The sequence below is a fragment of the Cucumis melo genome, chromosome 7 (genome assembly GCF_025177605.1).
Source record: "Cucumis melo cultivar AY chromosome 7, USDA_Cmelo_AY_1.0, whole genome shotgun sequence".
NCBI classification, from domain to species: Eukaryota; Viridiplantae; Streptophyta; class Magnoliopsida; order Cucurbitales; family Cucurbitaceae; genus Cucumis; species Cucumis melo.
This window is the reverse complement of record NC_066863.1, coordinates 25,540,007-25,556,980: the sequence shown is the minus strand read 5'-3', so window position 1 is coordinate 25,556,980 and position 16,974 is coordinate 25,540,007. Positions and strand designations below refer to the sequence as shown.

At 31.0% G+C, this 16,974-nt stretch overlaps 2 protein-coding genes and 1 non-coding gene across 3 annotated transcripts; 1 reads left to right on the top strand and 2 right to left on the bottom strand.

The window, feature by feature from the left end:
- Nucleotides 1–4,334: 4,334 nt before the first annotated feature.
- LOC103504453 (heparanase-like protein 1) lies at nt 4,335–6,909 on the top strand. The gene is made up of 7 exons (XM_051088127.1): nt 4,335–4,556; nt 4,643–4,679; nt 5,381–5,617; nt 5,732–5,921; nt 6,019–6,144; nt 6,309–6,408; nt 6,559–6,909. Exons 1-7 carry the CDS (start codon nt 4,335–4,337, stop codon nt 6,907–6,909), a joined length of 1,263 nt encoding a protein of 420 aa, XP_050944084.1.
- A 1,721-nt stretch (nt 6,910–8,630) lies between these two features.
- Nucleotides 8,631–8,826, bottom strand: LOC127150425 (U2 spliceosomal RNA). The gene has a single exon (XR_007822731.1). It is a non-coding gene; the product is annotated as a U2 spliceosomal RNA (small nuclear RNA).
- A 3,065-nt stretch (nt 8,827–11,891) lies between these two features.
- Nucleotides 11,892–14,542, bottom strand: LOC103494364 (aldehyde dehydrogenase family 3 member F1). The gene is made up of 10 exons (XM_008455496.3): nt 14,220–14,542; nt 14,078–14,146; nt 13,891–13,987; nt 13,481–13,687; nt 13,273–13,397; nt 13,085–13,189; nt 12,844–13,016; nt 12,678–12,768; nt 12,453–12,602; nt 11,892–12,264 (listed from the first exon to the last, which is right to left on the bottom strand). The coding sequence occupies exons 1-10, from the start codon at nt 14,397–14,399 to the stop codon at nt 12,028–12,030; spliced, it is 1,434 nt and encodes a 477-aa protein (XP_008453718.2). The 5' UTR covers nt 14,400–14,542; the 3' UTR covers nt 11,892–12,027.
- Nucleotides 14,543–16,974: the final 2,432 nt, after the last annotated feature.

Genomic DNA, 16,974 nt, shown 5'->3' with positions numbered 1-16,974 from the left:
CTTTACTTCTTATTTCCTTCTTTACTTATTTAAATTATATACCATAAGCTGAACCTAACCTTATTATTTAAACAAATAAATAAATAAAGAGAGAAAAATAAAGCATTGATCTTTAATATATATTTGTCTTCTAGAATGAGGAGGAGCCTTTTGTTTTTCACTTTTGGTTTAAAGATTAGGTAGGGATGTCATCATATGGTATCGTTCTAGGATAATATAATAAGGCCTATGTCATGTCAATTTGGTTGGTGTGCGCGTGGAGTGAGATTATCTCGTGCGATGGTTTGTTTTGACGATTCAGTTGGTTATTTTGTTGCTAATGACTCTTGTTGCTTTGGTAATGTGATTGGAATTCCTTGTATCATCACAGTTTCTTTCTTCTATGCCTTTTTCGAGAAAGTTTTGGTTGTGGCGTTTTGTTTGAATGAATTGGCTTCTTAAAAAAAAAACTTTTCGTATAGATAACTATTGTGTTAGACCTATAATTTCATAGATATATTTATTTTAAGTGGGTTTTTTTATTAGTTTGGCTTTTGAAGACATGTGTAAGAATATTCATGCATGAATGATTTTTCCAACTTACGACAATATATATAAGAGCTTAATTAATAAAAAGTTCTAAGTTTAGATGGAATTATTGATGTACTTTGATGATGAGATGATTGTTTGTTGTTGCAATTCGCCTAGAAGGAGTGATGTGTTGAGAAAGCCTTGACGCCTAAACTGGATGCCTAGACACAGAACGCACAGTGTATTATATCTCGACTTATGTCTCGCGTAACATGTAGTGCTTTCTTGTCTTGTATTTCTAGTAGTATATTACTATCTCGCCTGAAAAGAACACATTCTTTAATCAACACGTGTATTGATGAACTTGCCTACTGATCAAAACACCTAATGATCAACTCGCGTAGTCAAAACGTCAACCGTAAAACATAAACAAGTTAGAAAAAAAGGGTTGAATCACTGATCTTGCTTTCTTTACGACGTTTTGCGACTCTGTTTTTTTGTGCAAACATATTTGTGTTGCCTCGTTGTCCTTAGGATAAAATAGTCCTGTTCTTCAATTAGTTTTGCACTGAAACTAATCAGAATCAAATAGACATTCTAATGCTTGGTATACTGAAAAAGAAGAGAACTTTTTTAGAGAAGAAATTGTTTCGTTGTTCTGTGTATTTTTTAAAGAGAAGAATGAGACCATATGTATAGAAAGTTTTGAAAATTAAATTTACAAAAATGTTTATGACATAAGATAATATATTGTTATTTTATTCCTCATCTCGCCACGTCCGACGTTCAATAGACGTATGACGCGTATGGAGATATCAACAATCCTACTTTTGTCTATCTCCTCATCCCTTCCAAAACTTGGGTGCTCTTAAAGCCCAAATTCATGAATGAATGTATGAGTTTATAAAGGGAAACTTCCACGTTGCTATCTAAGCAATGAGAATACATATTTAGAATAAAATAATAATAAATATTTGCTAACTCAAACTTTTCATTCAAGATTGTTAAATCACCAATTAGTAAAAGAGTTTTAGCTAATGGATGAATGTAAATTTAACATTATTATACCAACACCGAAATACTTTTATAAAAGATCACTTGCAAAGAGTCTAAAAAGATAAAAATGACTTTTTCCAGGTTTAAAAGTCACGTTTAAACACATATATACTTCAACTAATTCAAAATTGATTTATATTTTAGGAAAATTCAGAACTAAAAATGTAAAATGAAAGAAAACCATACTAAAAAAAAGAGAGTTCATATAAAAGATGATTTTAGGCTGGACCAACCTAAGGGAACAAACAATTTTATACGAGAGTAATTATAATGCGTAGCAATTTTTAGAATAATTATTAAGTATGTAACAATATTTTAAAAAAATTGCAAATATAGCAAAGTCTATCAATGATAGACTTCTATCGTTGATAGACTCTTATAGTTTATCAGTGATATATTAACATTTGCTGCATAGTCTATCAATGATAGACTCTTATCATTGATAGACTATGTAGATTTTGGTATATTTACAATTTTTTTAAAATATTGCTATATACTTAATTATTTTGAATATAATTGCTATATTTGCAACTATCCCTTTATACAAATAATAATACAATGGGCTAAGATATATTAATGGACCTAAGTTTGACTTAATTTTATATGCTTTGATAGTCCCACCTCAATTCCCCATATTCCAATCTCTTCAATTTCCCTATAAAACTACCTATTTAAACTCTTCCTTCAAACACATCTTATCATAAAACTATTTTGTTAAATCCTTCCCCCAAACACATGTTATGGTAAAACTAGGTTTATCATAACACTAATTCTCCATAACTCAACCTTTCCCTCAAACGGCGCAAAAATGTTTTATTACAAGTTTGACCTACTGTTGTCAAATTTTTCATAAATGTTCTAATAGGCTTTAATTTTATACAAATGTAGAGCTCAAAAGACCAAACTACCCATCTTTATTATATTAAAAAATTTTAAAAGTCAAATAAGGAAAGTTGACCAAGATTGACATTTATTAGCTATCCTACGTAAATATGTTATGTGATTAATTATATTATGGTAATAATATATTCAAAATTATCTCATAATTTTTTTTTGTGATTTTGTTCGAAAATTCTTCATTCTGTTAGATCTCTCTTCGTCCATTCTTTTTTATTCCGTTCATCTTCAAATTTTTTCGGTGAGTAAGGGTTTAGGGTTATATACAAAATTTGTTAGAGTATATGAAAAATATATAGTATATTAAGTAGTTCATGTTTTGGAAAATTTTTAGGGTATATGAAAAATATAATTTTGTACATGCTTCGAATTTTTTTTAGGATATATGAAAAATATATAGTATATTATATAGTTTCTGGTCAACAAATTAGAGTATATGAAAAAATACATAGTATATTATGAAAAATATATAGTATATTACGTAGGTATATGAAAAATATAAAACGTGGGAACGGAAATGTGAAAAATTAGATGAAATTTTGAGATATTTGTGTAAAACTATCTCTTAATTTCTCTAAATATTTATTATTATTATTCCATCATAATTAATTTTAAAACACAATAATTTTTTAAATCCTATATGGCAGAGATGCGATGAAGTTGGTGGTGCAAAATTTGACTGGCTCTTTGTTTTTCGGTTGAGGTTGAAGACGATGCCACCGTTGGTGATCTTAGAACTCAAATCACTACTCACCAACACAACCTCCCTTCTCACCATTTGATCTTCATTCCCTACCACGATCCCGAACGTCTCATCTCCCACACCGATGATGGAATCTCACTCGTTGATTTTAGCTTACGTGATGCTCCCACATTTACATCTTTTTCTGTCCTCTTGACGACGATGATGGTGATGACATTGAAGCTCGTCGATTCTTCTTTACTTCTTTTTCCGACATCGGATGAAATTTGATGATATTTTACGTGGTGATGAAAATAATATTGATGATTTTTTATATGGTTAAATTTAATAAATAAAATATTTCCATATTAGTAGAGATTTTATTTGATAATAATTACAAATCTAAAATGATAACGTAATATTGAATAGAATTAAAATTGTATATTAATTATAATAGAATTAAAATTGTATATTAATTATAATTAGCACAAGCAAGAAAGTAATAGATAACGTAAATAAAGAAATATTTTGTATTTAATTTAAAAAATTATTTATAATTAATAATTATAACAAGGTTGTAATAGTCTTAAAAATATACAAAATTCTAATAATCTAGGACATTAGTGAAATTTCGTGGCAAAACTAGTTCTTTTATCTAAAACTTTTATAGTTCCACTTGATTAGCAAGACCATGAGATGTTATCATTTGTAATATTAAAATATTTTTACTTTCATTACTAATGTTTACAAAAATGTCCAATGTTGAGCATTTAACTCAATTACACTTTTTAATTATATATGCACAATGAAAAATAAACAAAAACTCAAGTTGGGGCTGATATGTTCTTAATTTTAATTAACACTTCATCAATTAATAGTTTGAATTTTTCGTTTTACAGTTTTTAATTTACTTGAAGAAAGAAACTGAAAATGATGAATGAAAGAAAAGTTCCATTCAATAATTTTAAATGTTACTTTAAATATGCAAATTAAAAACTGTAATCTCAAACTATATATAAACTCCCATTTCCTCCCATTTATTTCCAACCACTCTTTCCTTTTTCTTTGTATAATCTTCATCATTTTGAGGGTGGATTTTTCTTCATTTCAACACTTTGGAGATTTTTTTCCTTTAATTCCTCTACTTTTGATTTTGTATATCAACTACAATTGTTTCCCATAATTCGTTATGGAATATCAAATATTCCTTTTGATTTTGCTTGTTGCTTTCATTCCAAGAACCATTTTGGGTCATAATGTTACAACGGGTAAAATTGTGGTTGATGGAACCACAAAAATAGCTGAAACCGATGAGAATTTCATTTGCTTCACTTTGGACATTTGGCCTCATGATGAGTGTAGTCAACCCAACCTTTGTGTTTGGGATAGCCATGCATCAGTGCTCAATCTGGTAAGATTTATTAATCTAGCTTGGACGATGTCCAAAGAAAGTAATTCATATTATATTTTATTAATCAATTTCTTTTCTTTTTTTAGGATTTGTCTCTTCCTATCCTCAATAAAGCCGTTCAAGGTAATTTTGCTCTTTGGAATACATGAACGAATTACCAGTTAACCTTTGCGTTAAAATTCTAATTAACCTATAATTTTATGCATGGTTTGTATGATATTAGCTTTCAAGACGTTACGAATTAGAGTAGGAGGTACCTTGCAAGATAGGTTGATTTATAATATTGGAGAAGGCTTTGAAGGCAATTGTCATCCATTTGAAGCTGATGACAGTTTACTATTTGAGTTTACGGAAGGATGTTTGTACATGGAAAGGTGGGATGATTTGAACAAATTTTTTAATAATACAGGGTACGTTTATCTCTCTTTTCACAACCCAACTATCATCTGAATATTTTTCTTATATGTATTAATTTTTTTTTCATTGATTATTCTATATATATATTTTCATTAAAATTAGTTTTTTTATTTTTTTATTTTTTTTTTTAAAAAAAAACAATAACAGGGCCTTGGTAACTTTTGGATTAAATGCTCTATTGGGAAAGTATCATACAAAAGGAATGCAATGGGAAGGGAATTGGAACCACACTAATGCTGAAGCTCTAATTAAATATACAGTGGACAACAATTATCAAATTAACTCTTGGGAGTTTGGTAAGTTAATATTAATTTAACAATATATACCAAATTTCATTTCTCATGGTTGAGTTAAATAATAAATGTTTTGAAGAAAGTTTAAAAGTTTAATGGAATATATATGTATAGGAAATGAATTGGGTGGAGCAAACAGTATTGGTGCAAGTGTTAGTGCTGCACAATATGCAAAAGACCTACTAAAGCTTCGAGAAATGGTAGATCGTTTGTATGAGAATTCCCAACAAAAACCTATGATTGTGGCACCTGGTGCATTCTTTGATGACAAATGGTACCATGAGCTTGTTACAAAAACTGGACCAAATGTTGTTACTGCTCTCACTCATCATATCTATAACATGGGTGCAGGTATATATATATATATGTGTAAATGTATAGAAATTGTCTTAATTTCATTTAATAATCTTCTTCTACCTACTTTACTTACCTATATATATATATATATGTTATTATTCTGTATAGGTGATGATCCCAAATTGATATATAGGTTTGTGAATCCAACATACCTAAGTGAAGTATCAAAGACATTTAGACAACTGAAGAACATAGTTGAAAAGCACGCACCTTGGTCTTCTGCTTGGGTTGGTGAAGCTGGTGGAGCCTATCATGGTGGAGCCTATCGTATTTCTGATACTTTTATCAATAGTTTTTGGTAACAATTTAAATTCTTCTTCTTTTATTACTTTTTCTTTTCCTCCATTTTATTTAAATATGGTTTAATTTGAATAATAATAATAATATTAATGTAGGTACTTAGATCAACTTGGGATGGCCTCTTTGTACAATACCAAAGTCTACTGTAGGCAAACTTTGGTCGGTGGATTTTACAGTGTCCTCAAAGCTAAGACTTTTGTTCCTACACCTGATTACTATGGGTAAGATTATTAACATTTATAAAAGTTTAATATTGTCTCAAGTGGAGTTGTCGCATGAGATTAATCGATATGCATATAAGTTGATTTGGCACTCAAACCAATATCACAAAACTTAAAACAATTATCTTACGTGATTCGGTTTTTTTTTCTTTTTACTTTGTTAGTGCACTTCTCTTCCACCGGCTTATGGGTCCAGGTGTTCTCAAAGTTTATAATGAAGTCTCTCCTTATCTCCGCACCTATGCTCATTGCTCAAGGGAAAAAGTATGTAAAAACCTCTTTTTAAATTTTAAAAAATTAGTACTTCAATTTAGTGATTATATGGATTTTTGTTTTAAAATTTTTTAAAAATAAGCCTATATATAAACACCACTTTTCACCTCTAAATTGATCATATATATCATTTTCTTGTAGTCTGGTGTAACCATGCTTTTCATCAATTTGAGCAATACAACAGAGTTTACAATAAATGTTGAAGACCCCATGAACCTAAGTTTGCACAAAAGAGGCAAACCCAACTATGATTCATCTTCAAATGATAACGTGGGAACAACAGAAAGGGAGGAATATCATTTGACACCACAAAATGGTCTTCTTAGAAGTTCCACTGTGCTTTTAAATGGAAAAGCATTGGAGCTTACAAAAGAAGGAGAATTGCCAGATCTGACACCAATCTATAGAGACAGTAATTCTTCTATAAATATTGCTACTTGGTCGATTGCTTTCGTTGTCATCCCTGACTTCGTGGCCATTGGATGCAACTAATTAATTAGATACATTTTATTTTATACGTAAGAAATCAAAGAGTCATCGTTAATGTTTGGAATAAATAAAACACCGAAATGGGTGCTTCTTTATATTAATCGTGATATTTTCTTTACTATTATTATTAATTGTCGCATATTTTTCTAGTACATAACTGAAAAAATAGCTAAATTAGAGCATTGAAACCAACGATGTGTACATGTTATTGATTAAAGTTATTAGGTCTTGACAAGTACTCCAAGGAAGGACATTGTTATAAGTGAAATATTCTTCTTAATAAATAACGTAAATTCAGTCAGAGATAAAGTACTGAGTATAGAAAAAGGGAATAATTAAACATCAAATTGATACAAATTTGTTTGGAGACACCCGTATTGATTTTACATTCAATAACCACTAATAAGGTAAATGAATATGTGATACAAATTGGTAAGGATTTGCCATAAACTTCATAAATGAAAAACCCCAAGTTAGCTTATAAACAGAGTTGGTGTGGGGTGGGGTCTTTGATTAGGAGGAAAATTTGCATATTTACACCTTCACCCTAACCTTATTTAATTGTCTTCTTCCCTCCATCAATTGCTTTCCACATGTTCTTCGTCATTTCAATTTTAACCAACAATAGTATTATATTTTCTCTGTCGTTCCCATCCACCCCACCTTTTGTTGCTATGAAAGACTAAAATTTCTTGAAGGTTATGTTTTTCGTTCGAGAGGTTCTTCACAATAGAGTTTATACTTTAGATCACATTATGAGGGTCTTATACTGTTGTATCTGTAATTGGTTGAATGGAAAACCTGGCTTTTGAACTTGGTCAAATTGGTCCGTTTCTTCTAACTAATTAGCATGAACGCAAGAAGATCATAGGTTCCTGCTTATTCCCCTAATCTTATGGTGATTATCAAATCATTTGTCAAATTTTAGAACAAGGACTTGTTTGCTTCGATTTCCCTTAAAAGTAAATAACTATTACTATAAGTGTATCTATGCGTATATTGCAGCTACACCTGAATCCCGTACATGCAGTTGTGCAACTTCAACCATCATTTGAACACCTTAATTCTGGTGGCCCGAAAAGGAAAAAATGGCGTTAGAGCTGATTCAGATGTTAAGTGATCAGAAGAGCATGCGGATGTTAATTCTGCAGGTGCATCAAGGAAGCAGGTTATGTTCTATTTTTTCTATTCCGTTCCCAAATTCTAAACGCATCCTAACCATTTTCATGATGGATAATTTTGTCATTGACAATTACATCTCATAACATTTTCGTGGATAATTTTATCATTTATAATTACATTTAATGTAAAGGAAAACCATTGAAAACTCTTATCTTAAAAAGAAGGGGAGAGAGAGAGAGAGATGAAGAAAAAGAACGTTCTTTTTCTGAAAATCACAAGGGAGAGAGAGAGAGAGAGAAGAGAGAGAAGTGAGAGAAAAACTTATCTTCAAAATAAATCATAATGGAGAGATCTGATAAAATAAATTTTTATAGTACAATTCACGTCTTCGCAGAATTACGAAGAGAATAAATAAATGGACACTAATCTTAAAAATTTTCTTGCTCTTTAGAATATATAACTAACAATTGCAGATTACAAATATCTATCTTAAACTGTGCATCTCTTAAACTGAGCTCTAACCAAAAAGGAACAGAAGCAAAAGAAAAAGGAAGGATTATAGCCCGATAGTTAGGAAGATAAAATTTAAATTATTGAGATCGGAGGGGTGCGCCAAGCCCGAGCTGTAGTGGAAGGCCTGGGCTACACTCGAGAGCTGGAGTAGCAAGCTACCGTGGTGAGCTCTTCCCCTTAAAAAATAAATTTAATATCATGTGGGCCGATGGCCCACGTATCAGATATTAAACTGATAAGAACAGATACTACACTTGATCTTAGCCAAAAGGCCGAGAAAGGTATGAATTATTTACACCCCATGCCTTTGGTTTTATACTTCATCTTGCTTTCCTTTGTTCCACCCAACCGATGTGGGAATTTCCACACTTCCTTTCTTCTACCCCCACTAATGGCTTCCTTCTTCTTCAATGGAATAAAGTGGTTCAAAACTCAATTTCAAGCCCTTTTATTACCATTTTTTTTTTAAGTTCAGTCTAAAAGGTTGTTTTAAAAAAAAATCAATTCGATTTTCAATAATGATATAAGAAGTCTAAATATATATTTTGTGAGTATCAAGGAAGCCAACGTAATATGGTTATTGTAATTTGAGCGTTATTGTGACATGGAAAAAATTACTGTACTAAAAGTAAATTTGAGTGACTTTAGTACTAAATTGACTTTGTTGGTTGCTCTCCTAGATGTTAAATACAACACTCTTAATTCTACATTTACTAATAGAAATTGATAAAATAACAAGAGGATTAAGAGGGGGATCAACAACGAAAAAACACACAAATATATTTTAAAAACCTTTTGATTCTAAAAAGCAAATCAAAAAGTAGTAAAATAAAAAAAAAACTCTATTTAGAGCAAGTGTAGTTACACGTGCTCCCGAATTAATCATTTGTAGCATGCATGTGGAAAAAATATTCTACTACACCACGAGAACATTTGCAAGTTTACAGTAACATCTTAATATCCTTTATGTATGAACCAACAAACATTTTCTAACCAAAGTTTATTACAATATGCCAAAATCTCAAGCCATTCACAACCGTTGATACGATGGTATCACCTCAAAGCTTTGGTCGGTGGATTTTACAGTGTCCTCAAAGCTAAGACTTTTGTTCCTACACCTGATTACTATGGGTAAGATTATTAACATTTATAAAAGTTTAATATTGTCTCAAGTGGAGTTGTCGCATGAGATTAATCGATATGCATATAAGTTGATTTGGCACTCAAACCAATATCACAAAACTTAAAACAATTATCTTACGTGATTCGGTTTTTTTTTTTTTACTTTGTTAGTGCACTTCTCTTCCACCGGCTTATGGGTCCAGGTGTTCTCAAAGTTTATAATAAAGTCTCTCCTTATCTTCGCACCTATGCTCATTGCTCAAGGGAAAAAGTATGTAAAAACCTCTTTTTAAATTTAAAGAAATTAGTACTTCAATTTAGTAATTATATGGATTTTTGTTTTAAAATTTTTTAAAAATCAATTCTATATAAACACCACTTTCCACTTTTAAATTGATCATATATATTTTTTTATAGTCTGGCATAAGCATGCTTTTCATCAATTTGAGCAACACAACCGAGTTTACGATAAAGATCAAAGACCACGTGAACCTAAGTTTGCTCAAAAGAAGCAAACCCAAGCATGATCCATCTTCAAATGATAATGTGGGAACAACACAAAGGGAGGAATATCATTTGACACCACAAAATGGTCTTCTTAGAAGCTCCACCGTGCTTTTAAATGGAAAGACATTAGAGCTTACAAAAGAAGGAGAATTGCCGGATCTTACACCGATCTATAGAGACAGTAATTCTTCCATAAATATTGCTACTTGGTCGATTGCTTTCATTGTCATCCCTGACTTTGTGGCTGTTGGATGCAATTAATTAATTAGATACATTTTATTTTATACATAAGAAACCAAAGAGTTATTGTTAATGTTTGTAATAAATAAAAAGCCGAAGTCGGCGCTTTTGATATTCTCTTTACTATATTATTATTTCCAACTTCTAGTTATCGATAATTCTTTTGGTAGACCACACAAAAATTATACATATACACACACATACACATAACGATATTTAAATGTGTATATGTTATTGATTAAAGTTATTAGAGGTCTTAGCAAGTATTCCAGATGCATTATTAAAAGCGAAAAATTCAACATCAACATGAGATAAAATACTGACTATATATATATAAAAAAAAGAATAGTTAGACATCAAATCGGTATAAATTTGTTCTGATACTCGTCCTCAATTTTACCTAATTGATTTTACAACAATAGAGAGATTCAATCACCAATACTAATAAGATAAATGAAAATGTGATACAAGTTGGTAAGGATTTGGCAAATTACTTTATAAAAGAAAAGCCACAAGTAGGTTATGAACAAAGTTGATGTGGGGTGGGGTCTTTACTTAGGAAGAAAAATTGCATATCCTTCCCCCATCCCATTGCTTTCCACATGTTCTTCCTCATTTCAATTTTAACCAACTATATAATTCTATTATGTTATATAACTTTAACGAAGTGATGTGCACAATGAAGTTATCTCCTAAGTATTTTTAATTAATTAAAATGAAGATGAAAATGTTCAAATTTCACATCTATTTTGTGGTTTTAAAATAAATTCAAATTTCCATTTCTAGAGAAAATAAAATAAAAAAAGTCTCTGGATCGAAGAGGTACCTAACATATTGGTCGTCTAGAAGATTCTTGTCCCATGCAAAAAGAAAAAACTTATAAGAAAATAAATTTGAACATCAAAATACAATTTCTCTTTTTGAACTTTATTACGTTGATGTATATACGATATTAACTGTCAAACCACAATATTTGATAGAATTAACTTAAATAGAAAAGATAAAATATTATTCAAATTATAAAGTTAGTTCTTATAGTACATAGAAAGTTAATATCAAACTATAAGAACTAAATTCTATATTGAAATATCTCGAATAACAAATTCAAACACTAAAAAAACCAATTAAAAAGGTGCTATTACTAAAAAAAACCAATTAAAAAAGTCTCAAAAAACACGATGAGAGTTAATATCATTAGCAATTTAACAACTAGATTTAAAGTTTAGGCCTAATAGAACAATAAAATTTATGGGGGTGGCATTGCATTTATGAAACCTCTATCTATCCCAACTACCTAACCTATTGGTCCTCTCTTTATTCACCGTTGACATTATTCTCATTAAATGGATTTCATTTTAACCCTTATTATTGTTTATGCTAATTTTATTTCTTGCCATTGAACTTTTCTATAATCACTCAGCAACAGCAAATACATTTCAAAATCTAATATTTAGAATGGGATTATAAAACCTTCACTAATATTCTTCAAAAAGCATAACCAACCAATATTATTTGTTCATGATTTGGTACAAAGTTTATGAGGAGATGAGAGGTTTGGAAAGCAGTTTATTATCTCAAGGATCAGTTAACTCTTTGATTTTTGAAGTGCTATAATATCTACTTCTTTAAACCCAAAAGGAGTAGTGCCAGCCCGAAATAGTCGTATCGGTATGCCAATCTAATGAACTTTAGCTTGAAATCATTCCATGGGGGATATCGTGGCTCGAGTTCTATCAAAAAGCTTCTCTGCATCACTGCTTTTTCATGGCTGAATGTATCAAATGAATACTTGCCGTGGTAACTCCCGAAACCGCTCTGACCAACACCGCCGAATGGTAACGAATCACACACAAACTGCAAGAGAAAACACATTCCACTTAGTCTGCTTAGTGCATGGAAAATAATCGAGAATTAACGATAAACAAAAAAGAACAAAAATAATAAATCATCAACGTGGAGAAAATGTAAGAAGTGATAGCAAGACCTGTGCTGTATTCAAGGAATTCAAGCTTTTATGAGAGTAGGAGGTAGAGAAAACGTACCTGAACCATGGTATCATTGAATGTGACACTTCCCGAAGATGTTTTGTACAAAATTCGTTTCTTGAGAGTTTCATCTTCTGTGAAGGCGTAGAGAGCGAGAGGCTTCGGTCTTGCATTGATGAACTCAATGCTCTCTTCAATTTTGTTCAACTGTTTCAATAACACTAGTGATCAGAGAATTTACTCTTGTGTGAAATTATTGAAACGTTGTTCGTTAATTCTTACTGTGATTATCGGTAACAGGGGACCGAAGATTTCTTCGGTCATGATATCTGCATCGAGTGGAGGATTCAACAATATTGTTGGTTCAATGAAGCTACAAGATCAATGCAAAGCATTTAATAGAAACAATCAGCAACACAAACTTCCTCATTAATTGAACTTAGCTTACAGTTTTTCTTTGTCAACAGAACCACCATGGACAATGGAAGCAGCAACTTTTGGGTCTTTAAGAAGATTGCTTATTCTTTCAACATTTTTCTCATTAACAATTCGAGCTATACTCGTCGAGTTTTTCGAGTTTTCACCATAAAACTTCTTGAGTATTCGCTTTAACGAGTCGATCTGAAAGAGGAAGATCACAATGATAAGCAAGAAAATCAGTAAATAATTAGAGTGAAACTTGTTTTTACCAATTCTGAAGCAAACTTATCCTCCACAAGCACATAATCTATCCCTATGCACGCCTGCCCGGCACACGGCCCCCATTTTCCTCCAACGATTCTCTTGGCCGCCACCTAGGAATTCAAAATGAGAAACAATAACAAAACGAACTTCGATCCATTAACGACATTACATTTCAGCAACCAAGTTAAACAACCTTCATATTGGAATGGACAGAGGAGTAATCGAAGATTGCAGGGCATTTTCCCCCAAGCTCTAAAGTAACAGGAGTTAAATGCTTTGCGGCTGCAGACATCACAATCCTACCTACCTTTGGACTCCCTGAAACAATCACTCGTAACGATCAAATAGTAGAACACGAACAAACCGAACGATCGCCCTTGTTAAACGAGCCAAGTTCATACCAGTGAAGAAGATCTTATCCCACTTGTACTGTAAAAGTTGTTCACAAACATCAGCTCCACCCTCCACAACCTTGATGGCTTTATTGTCAAGGTAAAGAGGGAGTGTTGCAACAAGAAAAGAGGAGAAAACCGGAGCATATTCCGACGGTTTTAAAACCGCTGTGTTGCCTGCCGATATCGCTCCGATTAACGGATCCAATGACAAAGCTGCAAAGACAAGTAGAAGAAGCATCAGAATTCTTCGATTTTAATGGAAAAATCAATCACCAGTGTTGTAATCTTCTACTTCAATTTAAACCCCCCCAGCCCTTAGAACCTGTGTAACTCCCAAAATCTAAAAAAAAAAAAAAACAGATGATGGGTCCGTTTTGGTTAAAGAATTACTTGAGCTAAAGAAGGAAAATACTCACAAAGGGGGAAATTCCACGATGAAATTATGAGGACCAAACCAAATGGTTCGGACAAAACCTCTCCTTTTGCTGGGAAGAACAGTAATGGCACAGGTTTCTACAACACAACAAAACATGCATATACGAAAGAAGAAGAACAAGAAACTAAAAAAACAGAAGGAAATCTTTTTTTAAAAAAAAAACAAACCTTTTTAGGAGCCATCCATTTGTGTAAAGAAGACAGAGCATCGTTTGCAGATTTCAGAACGATTCCAACCTTAATAGTGTTAGCAAAATTAGTTCCACTTTCCACACAAAGAAAAACTATAATCTAATTTTCCAAAATTTACCTCATCTCTAAAAATTTCCACAGGATGTTTACCAAGATCTTGATAAAGGGCTTCAAAAATGGTGTTTTCTTTGTCATGGATTAACTGAATCAATGAACTCAGCTGCTTTTTCCTCCACTCATAACTTCTTGTTCTTCCATTTTTGAAGCTTTCTCTTAGCACTTCCAAATTGGCTTCCATTTGCCAAACCCCACAAACAAGCTCTGTCAAGAAGTTGTGTTTGATCTGATTTTTATGGTGTGGGGTTTCTTCTTTTCTCTTTCTTTTGCATTTTATGTTTGTTCTAAGATTTTGGAAGTCATGCTATTACTTTCCCCAAGTGGACAGATTTTCAGGTTTTATGGAAAATGGTTAAGGCATTGAATTTAATGTTTCTTGTCCTTGCTTCTTTTATGAGAGCCACGTTTAACTAACAATCAATGATTATGGTGCTAAAAACACTTCAACTTTGAGGATTTACATTTTTTTCAACGGTTAGTTTAGGATGAGTGAAAATTTAAATGTACCGAACTAAAGTTCAACAAATCTCAAAGTTCAAGTATCGAAATAGTTCTTTAACTAAAAATAAAAAGTACATAAAAGTTAAATTATACACTTCTAACTAAATAAGAGATTCAAGATTTAAACTCTACTCATCGAGTTATTGTACTAAAAACACAGTTTCAATCTCTATCCACCATCACATTATTAATTGATCAAAATTAATTGCAGTTATGGTAGTAGAGATGGGTTTGAGATCATGGGCCATCTCTATCTTGTTGATGTTTAATTACTATGGTTAGTAGTTGGATGAGAGATGTCAATTAGGTGTATTTCCTCCCCTAGTGTGATATCAAAACCTCAAGCCATTTCACCTCATGTTTTAGATATTTCGAATGAAGCAATTAATTTATTATAGTTTATGTTACAGTTTAAGAATAAGAAAATTGTTTAATAACAAAAATAAAGCCTAACATGACGATGTTTATGGTTGTATATTTGAAATATAACTCTAAAGTAAGATAAAAAAAAAACGTGAAAATATACAAATATAACATAGGTCAAAATAATGCCTACCTAAAGTAGTCATTAGAATAATTGATTATTTCTATTTGGTGGTACATAAGTGATATATGTAACCATCATGGGTTGCCGTGTAGTGATAAAAAAGGATAGATATTTAACTAAGAGGTCATAGATTCTATCCATGGTGGTCACCTACTTAGGAATTAATTTTATAAAGTTTCTTTGATATCTAAATGCTATATGATCATATAATTTTAAAAGAATCTATTCTCTTAAAATTAATTTTCAAACTTAAAATAATAGTAATAGATTATTAGGACCTTTTAAACCTATATTCCTAATAGAACTCAAAGCATACCATTTTCAAAAAAGTAGAATAAAGGGAATTTGAACTACAAATTCGTTGGACGCTAATGCATTAGTATTTTAGTTGAATTGGGTTTGCTCAAACATAATATGCAAATAATTATGAATAAATAGCAAAACTAAATATCACTTTCTTTTATTATTCAGTGAAGAGTTTCAAATGAGATAAACTTAGATAAACTTAAATCATCGATAAATTTCAATTGTTGATGAACTTATGATGTTGAGATATGCTGACAAACAATTTTTTATTTTTCATATGCTAAAACTCATCGAGCTTATAGTCAAGTTTATGCCATATTTGAAAATAATCTTAGCTTGGGTTAGATTTGTTATCATTTAGGTAAGATTACCATATATGCAATTCGCTTACTTTTTATAAAATTGCAATTAAACTATTTTGTTTTGTCAAAACCCATGTATAGCTCTTTTTCTTTTAGTTGACAAGATGTATGAAGTTGAAGATTCGAACATTTGACTTTTTTGATAATGTATAAAATCTTAAGTAGTTAACTTGTATGTACGTTGACATTCTCTCTAGTTCCTTTTACAATCTATCTATTATAAAATCTTATACACTTTATATAGAATCAATTTTACCTTTTCCTAAACTATGCTATTGAATATCAATGTTGGATGTTACAATTTGGTGTGCAAGAAGGTCATTTACACTTATAGTACACAAGTGTCAAAAGTAAGCAATTAATAGATTAGTAATTAACATATATACAATTCTTTCAAGTGCATATGTACAATTATATTAACTTGAAGATAAACTACTCAAATGAGGTTTTTAATTTCCTTATTTATGACATGTTTGTTAGGGATTATGAAATTATTAAAAATATTTTAATCATTTCCAAAATTATTCCGAATGAACTTTCAATGATTTAAAATAATTTCATGAAATTTGTATTTTGAGATAATTTCAAGGGACATTTTCAAATATATCAAAATGTATCCAAAATATTTACATAATATAGTAAAATTTTAGTTCTATATTGATAGATCGCACTAATAGACTTTTAAAACCAATCCAATGACGAATTCCTAGACGGAAACTAAGTTCCCACTCTTGACCCATGTACATACTACACCAAAAAAGAAGTGTAGAACAATGTTATCTCATAAGCACCAACCGTTGTATAACCATTCATCATCGAAGCAGCTTCCCAAATTGGGTAAAAATGCAAAACAATAGATGCAACAGATTCACGAATACCATCAATATCTATTGGAGGAGTAGCAATGAAAGCAATAAAAATATAAAAGTTGTGGTCAATAAGATAGCGATTATCAAAACACCGAACCATTCAATATAAAGACAATTTTTAGTAATGGTAATATAAATATTGTTAATAGTCTATTGATCAAAAATCTTTCC

Bases quoted from the DNA above. Each gene is read 5' to 3' on its own strand.
- LOC103504453 (XM_051088127.1), top strand. From the start codon at position 4,335: ATGGAATATCAAATATTCCTTTTGATTTTGCTTGTTGCTTTCATTCCA. The intron at 5,618-5,731 runs GTATATATATAT...TATTCTGTATAG, and splicing joins TATCTATAACATGGGTGCAG to GTGATGATCCCAAATTGATA. The intron at 5,922-6,018 runs GTAACAATTTAA...ATATTAATGTAG, and splicing joins ACTTTTATCAATAGTTTTTG to GTACTTAGATCAACTTGGGA.
- LOC103494364 (XM_008455496.3), bottom strand. From the start codon at position 14,399: ATGGAAGCCAATTTGGAAGTGCTAAGAGAAAGCTTCAAAAATGGAAGA. The intron at 13,017-13,084 runs GTAAAAACAAGT...TTCCTCTTTCAG, and splicing joins ATAAGTTTGCTTCAGAATTG to ATCGACTCGTTAAAGCGAAT. The intron at 12,769-12,843 runs GTAAGCTAAGTT...TTGATCTTGTAG, and splicing joins TCTGTTGACAAAGAAAAACT to CTTCATTGAACCAACAATAT.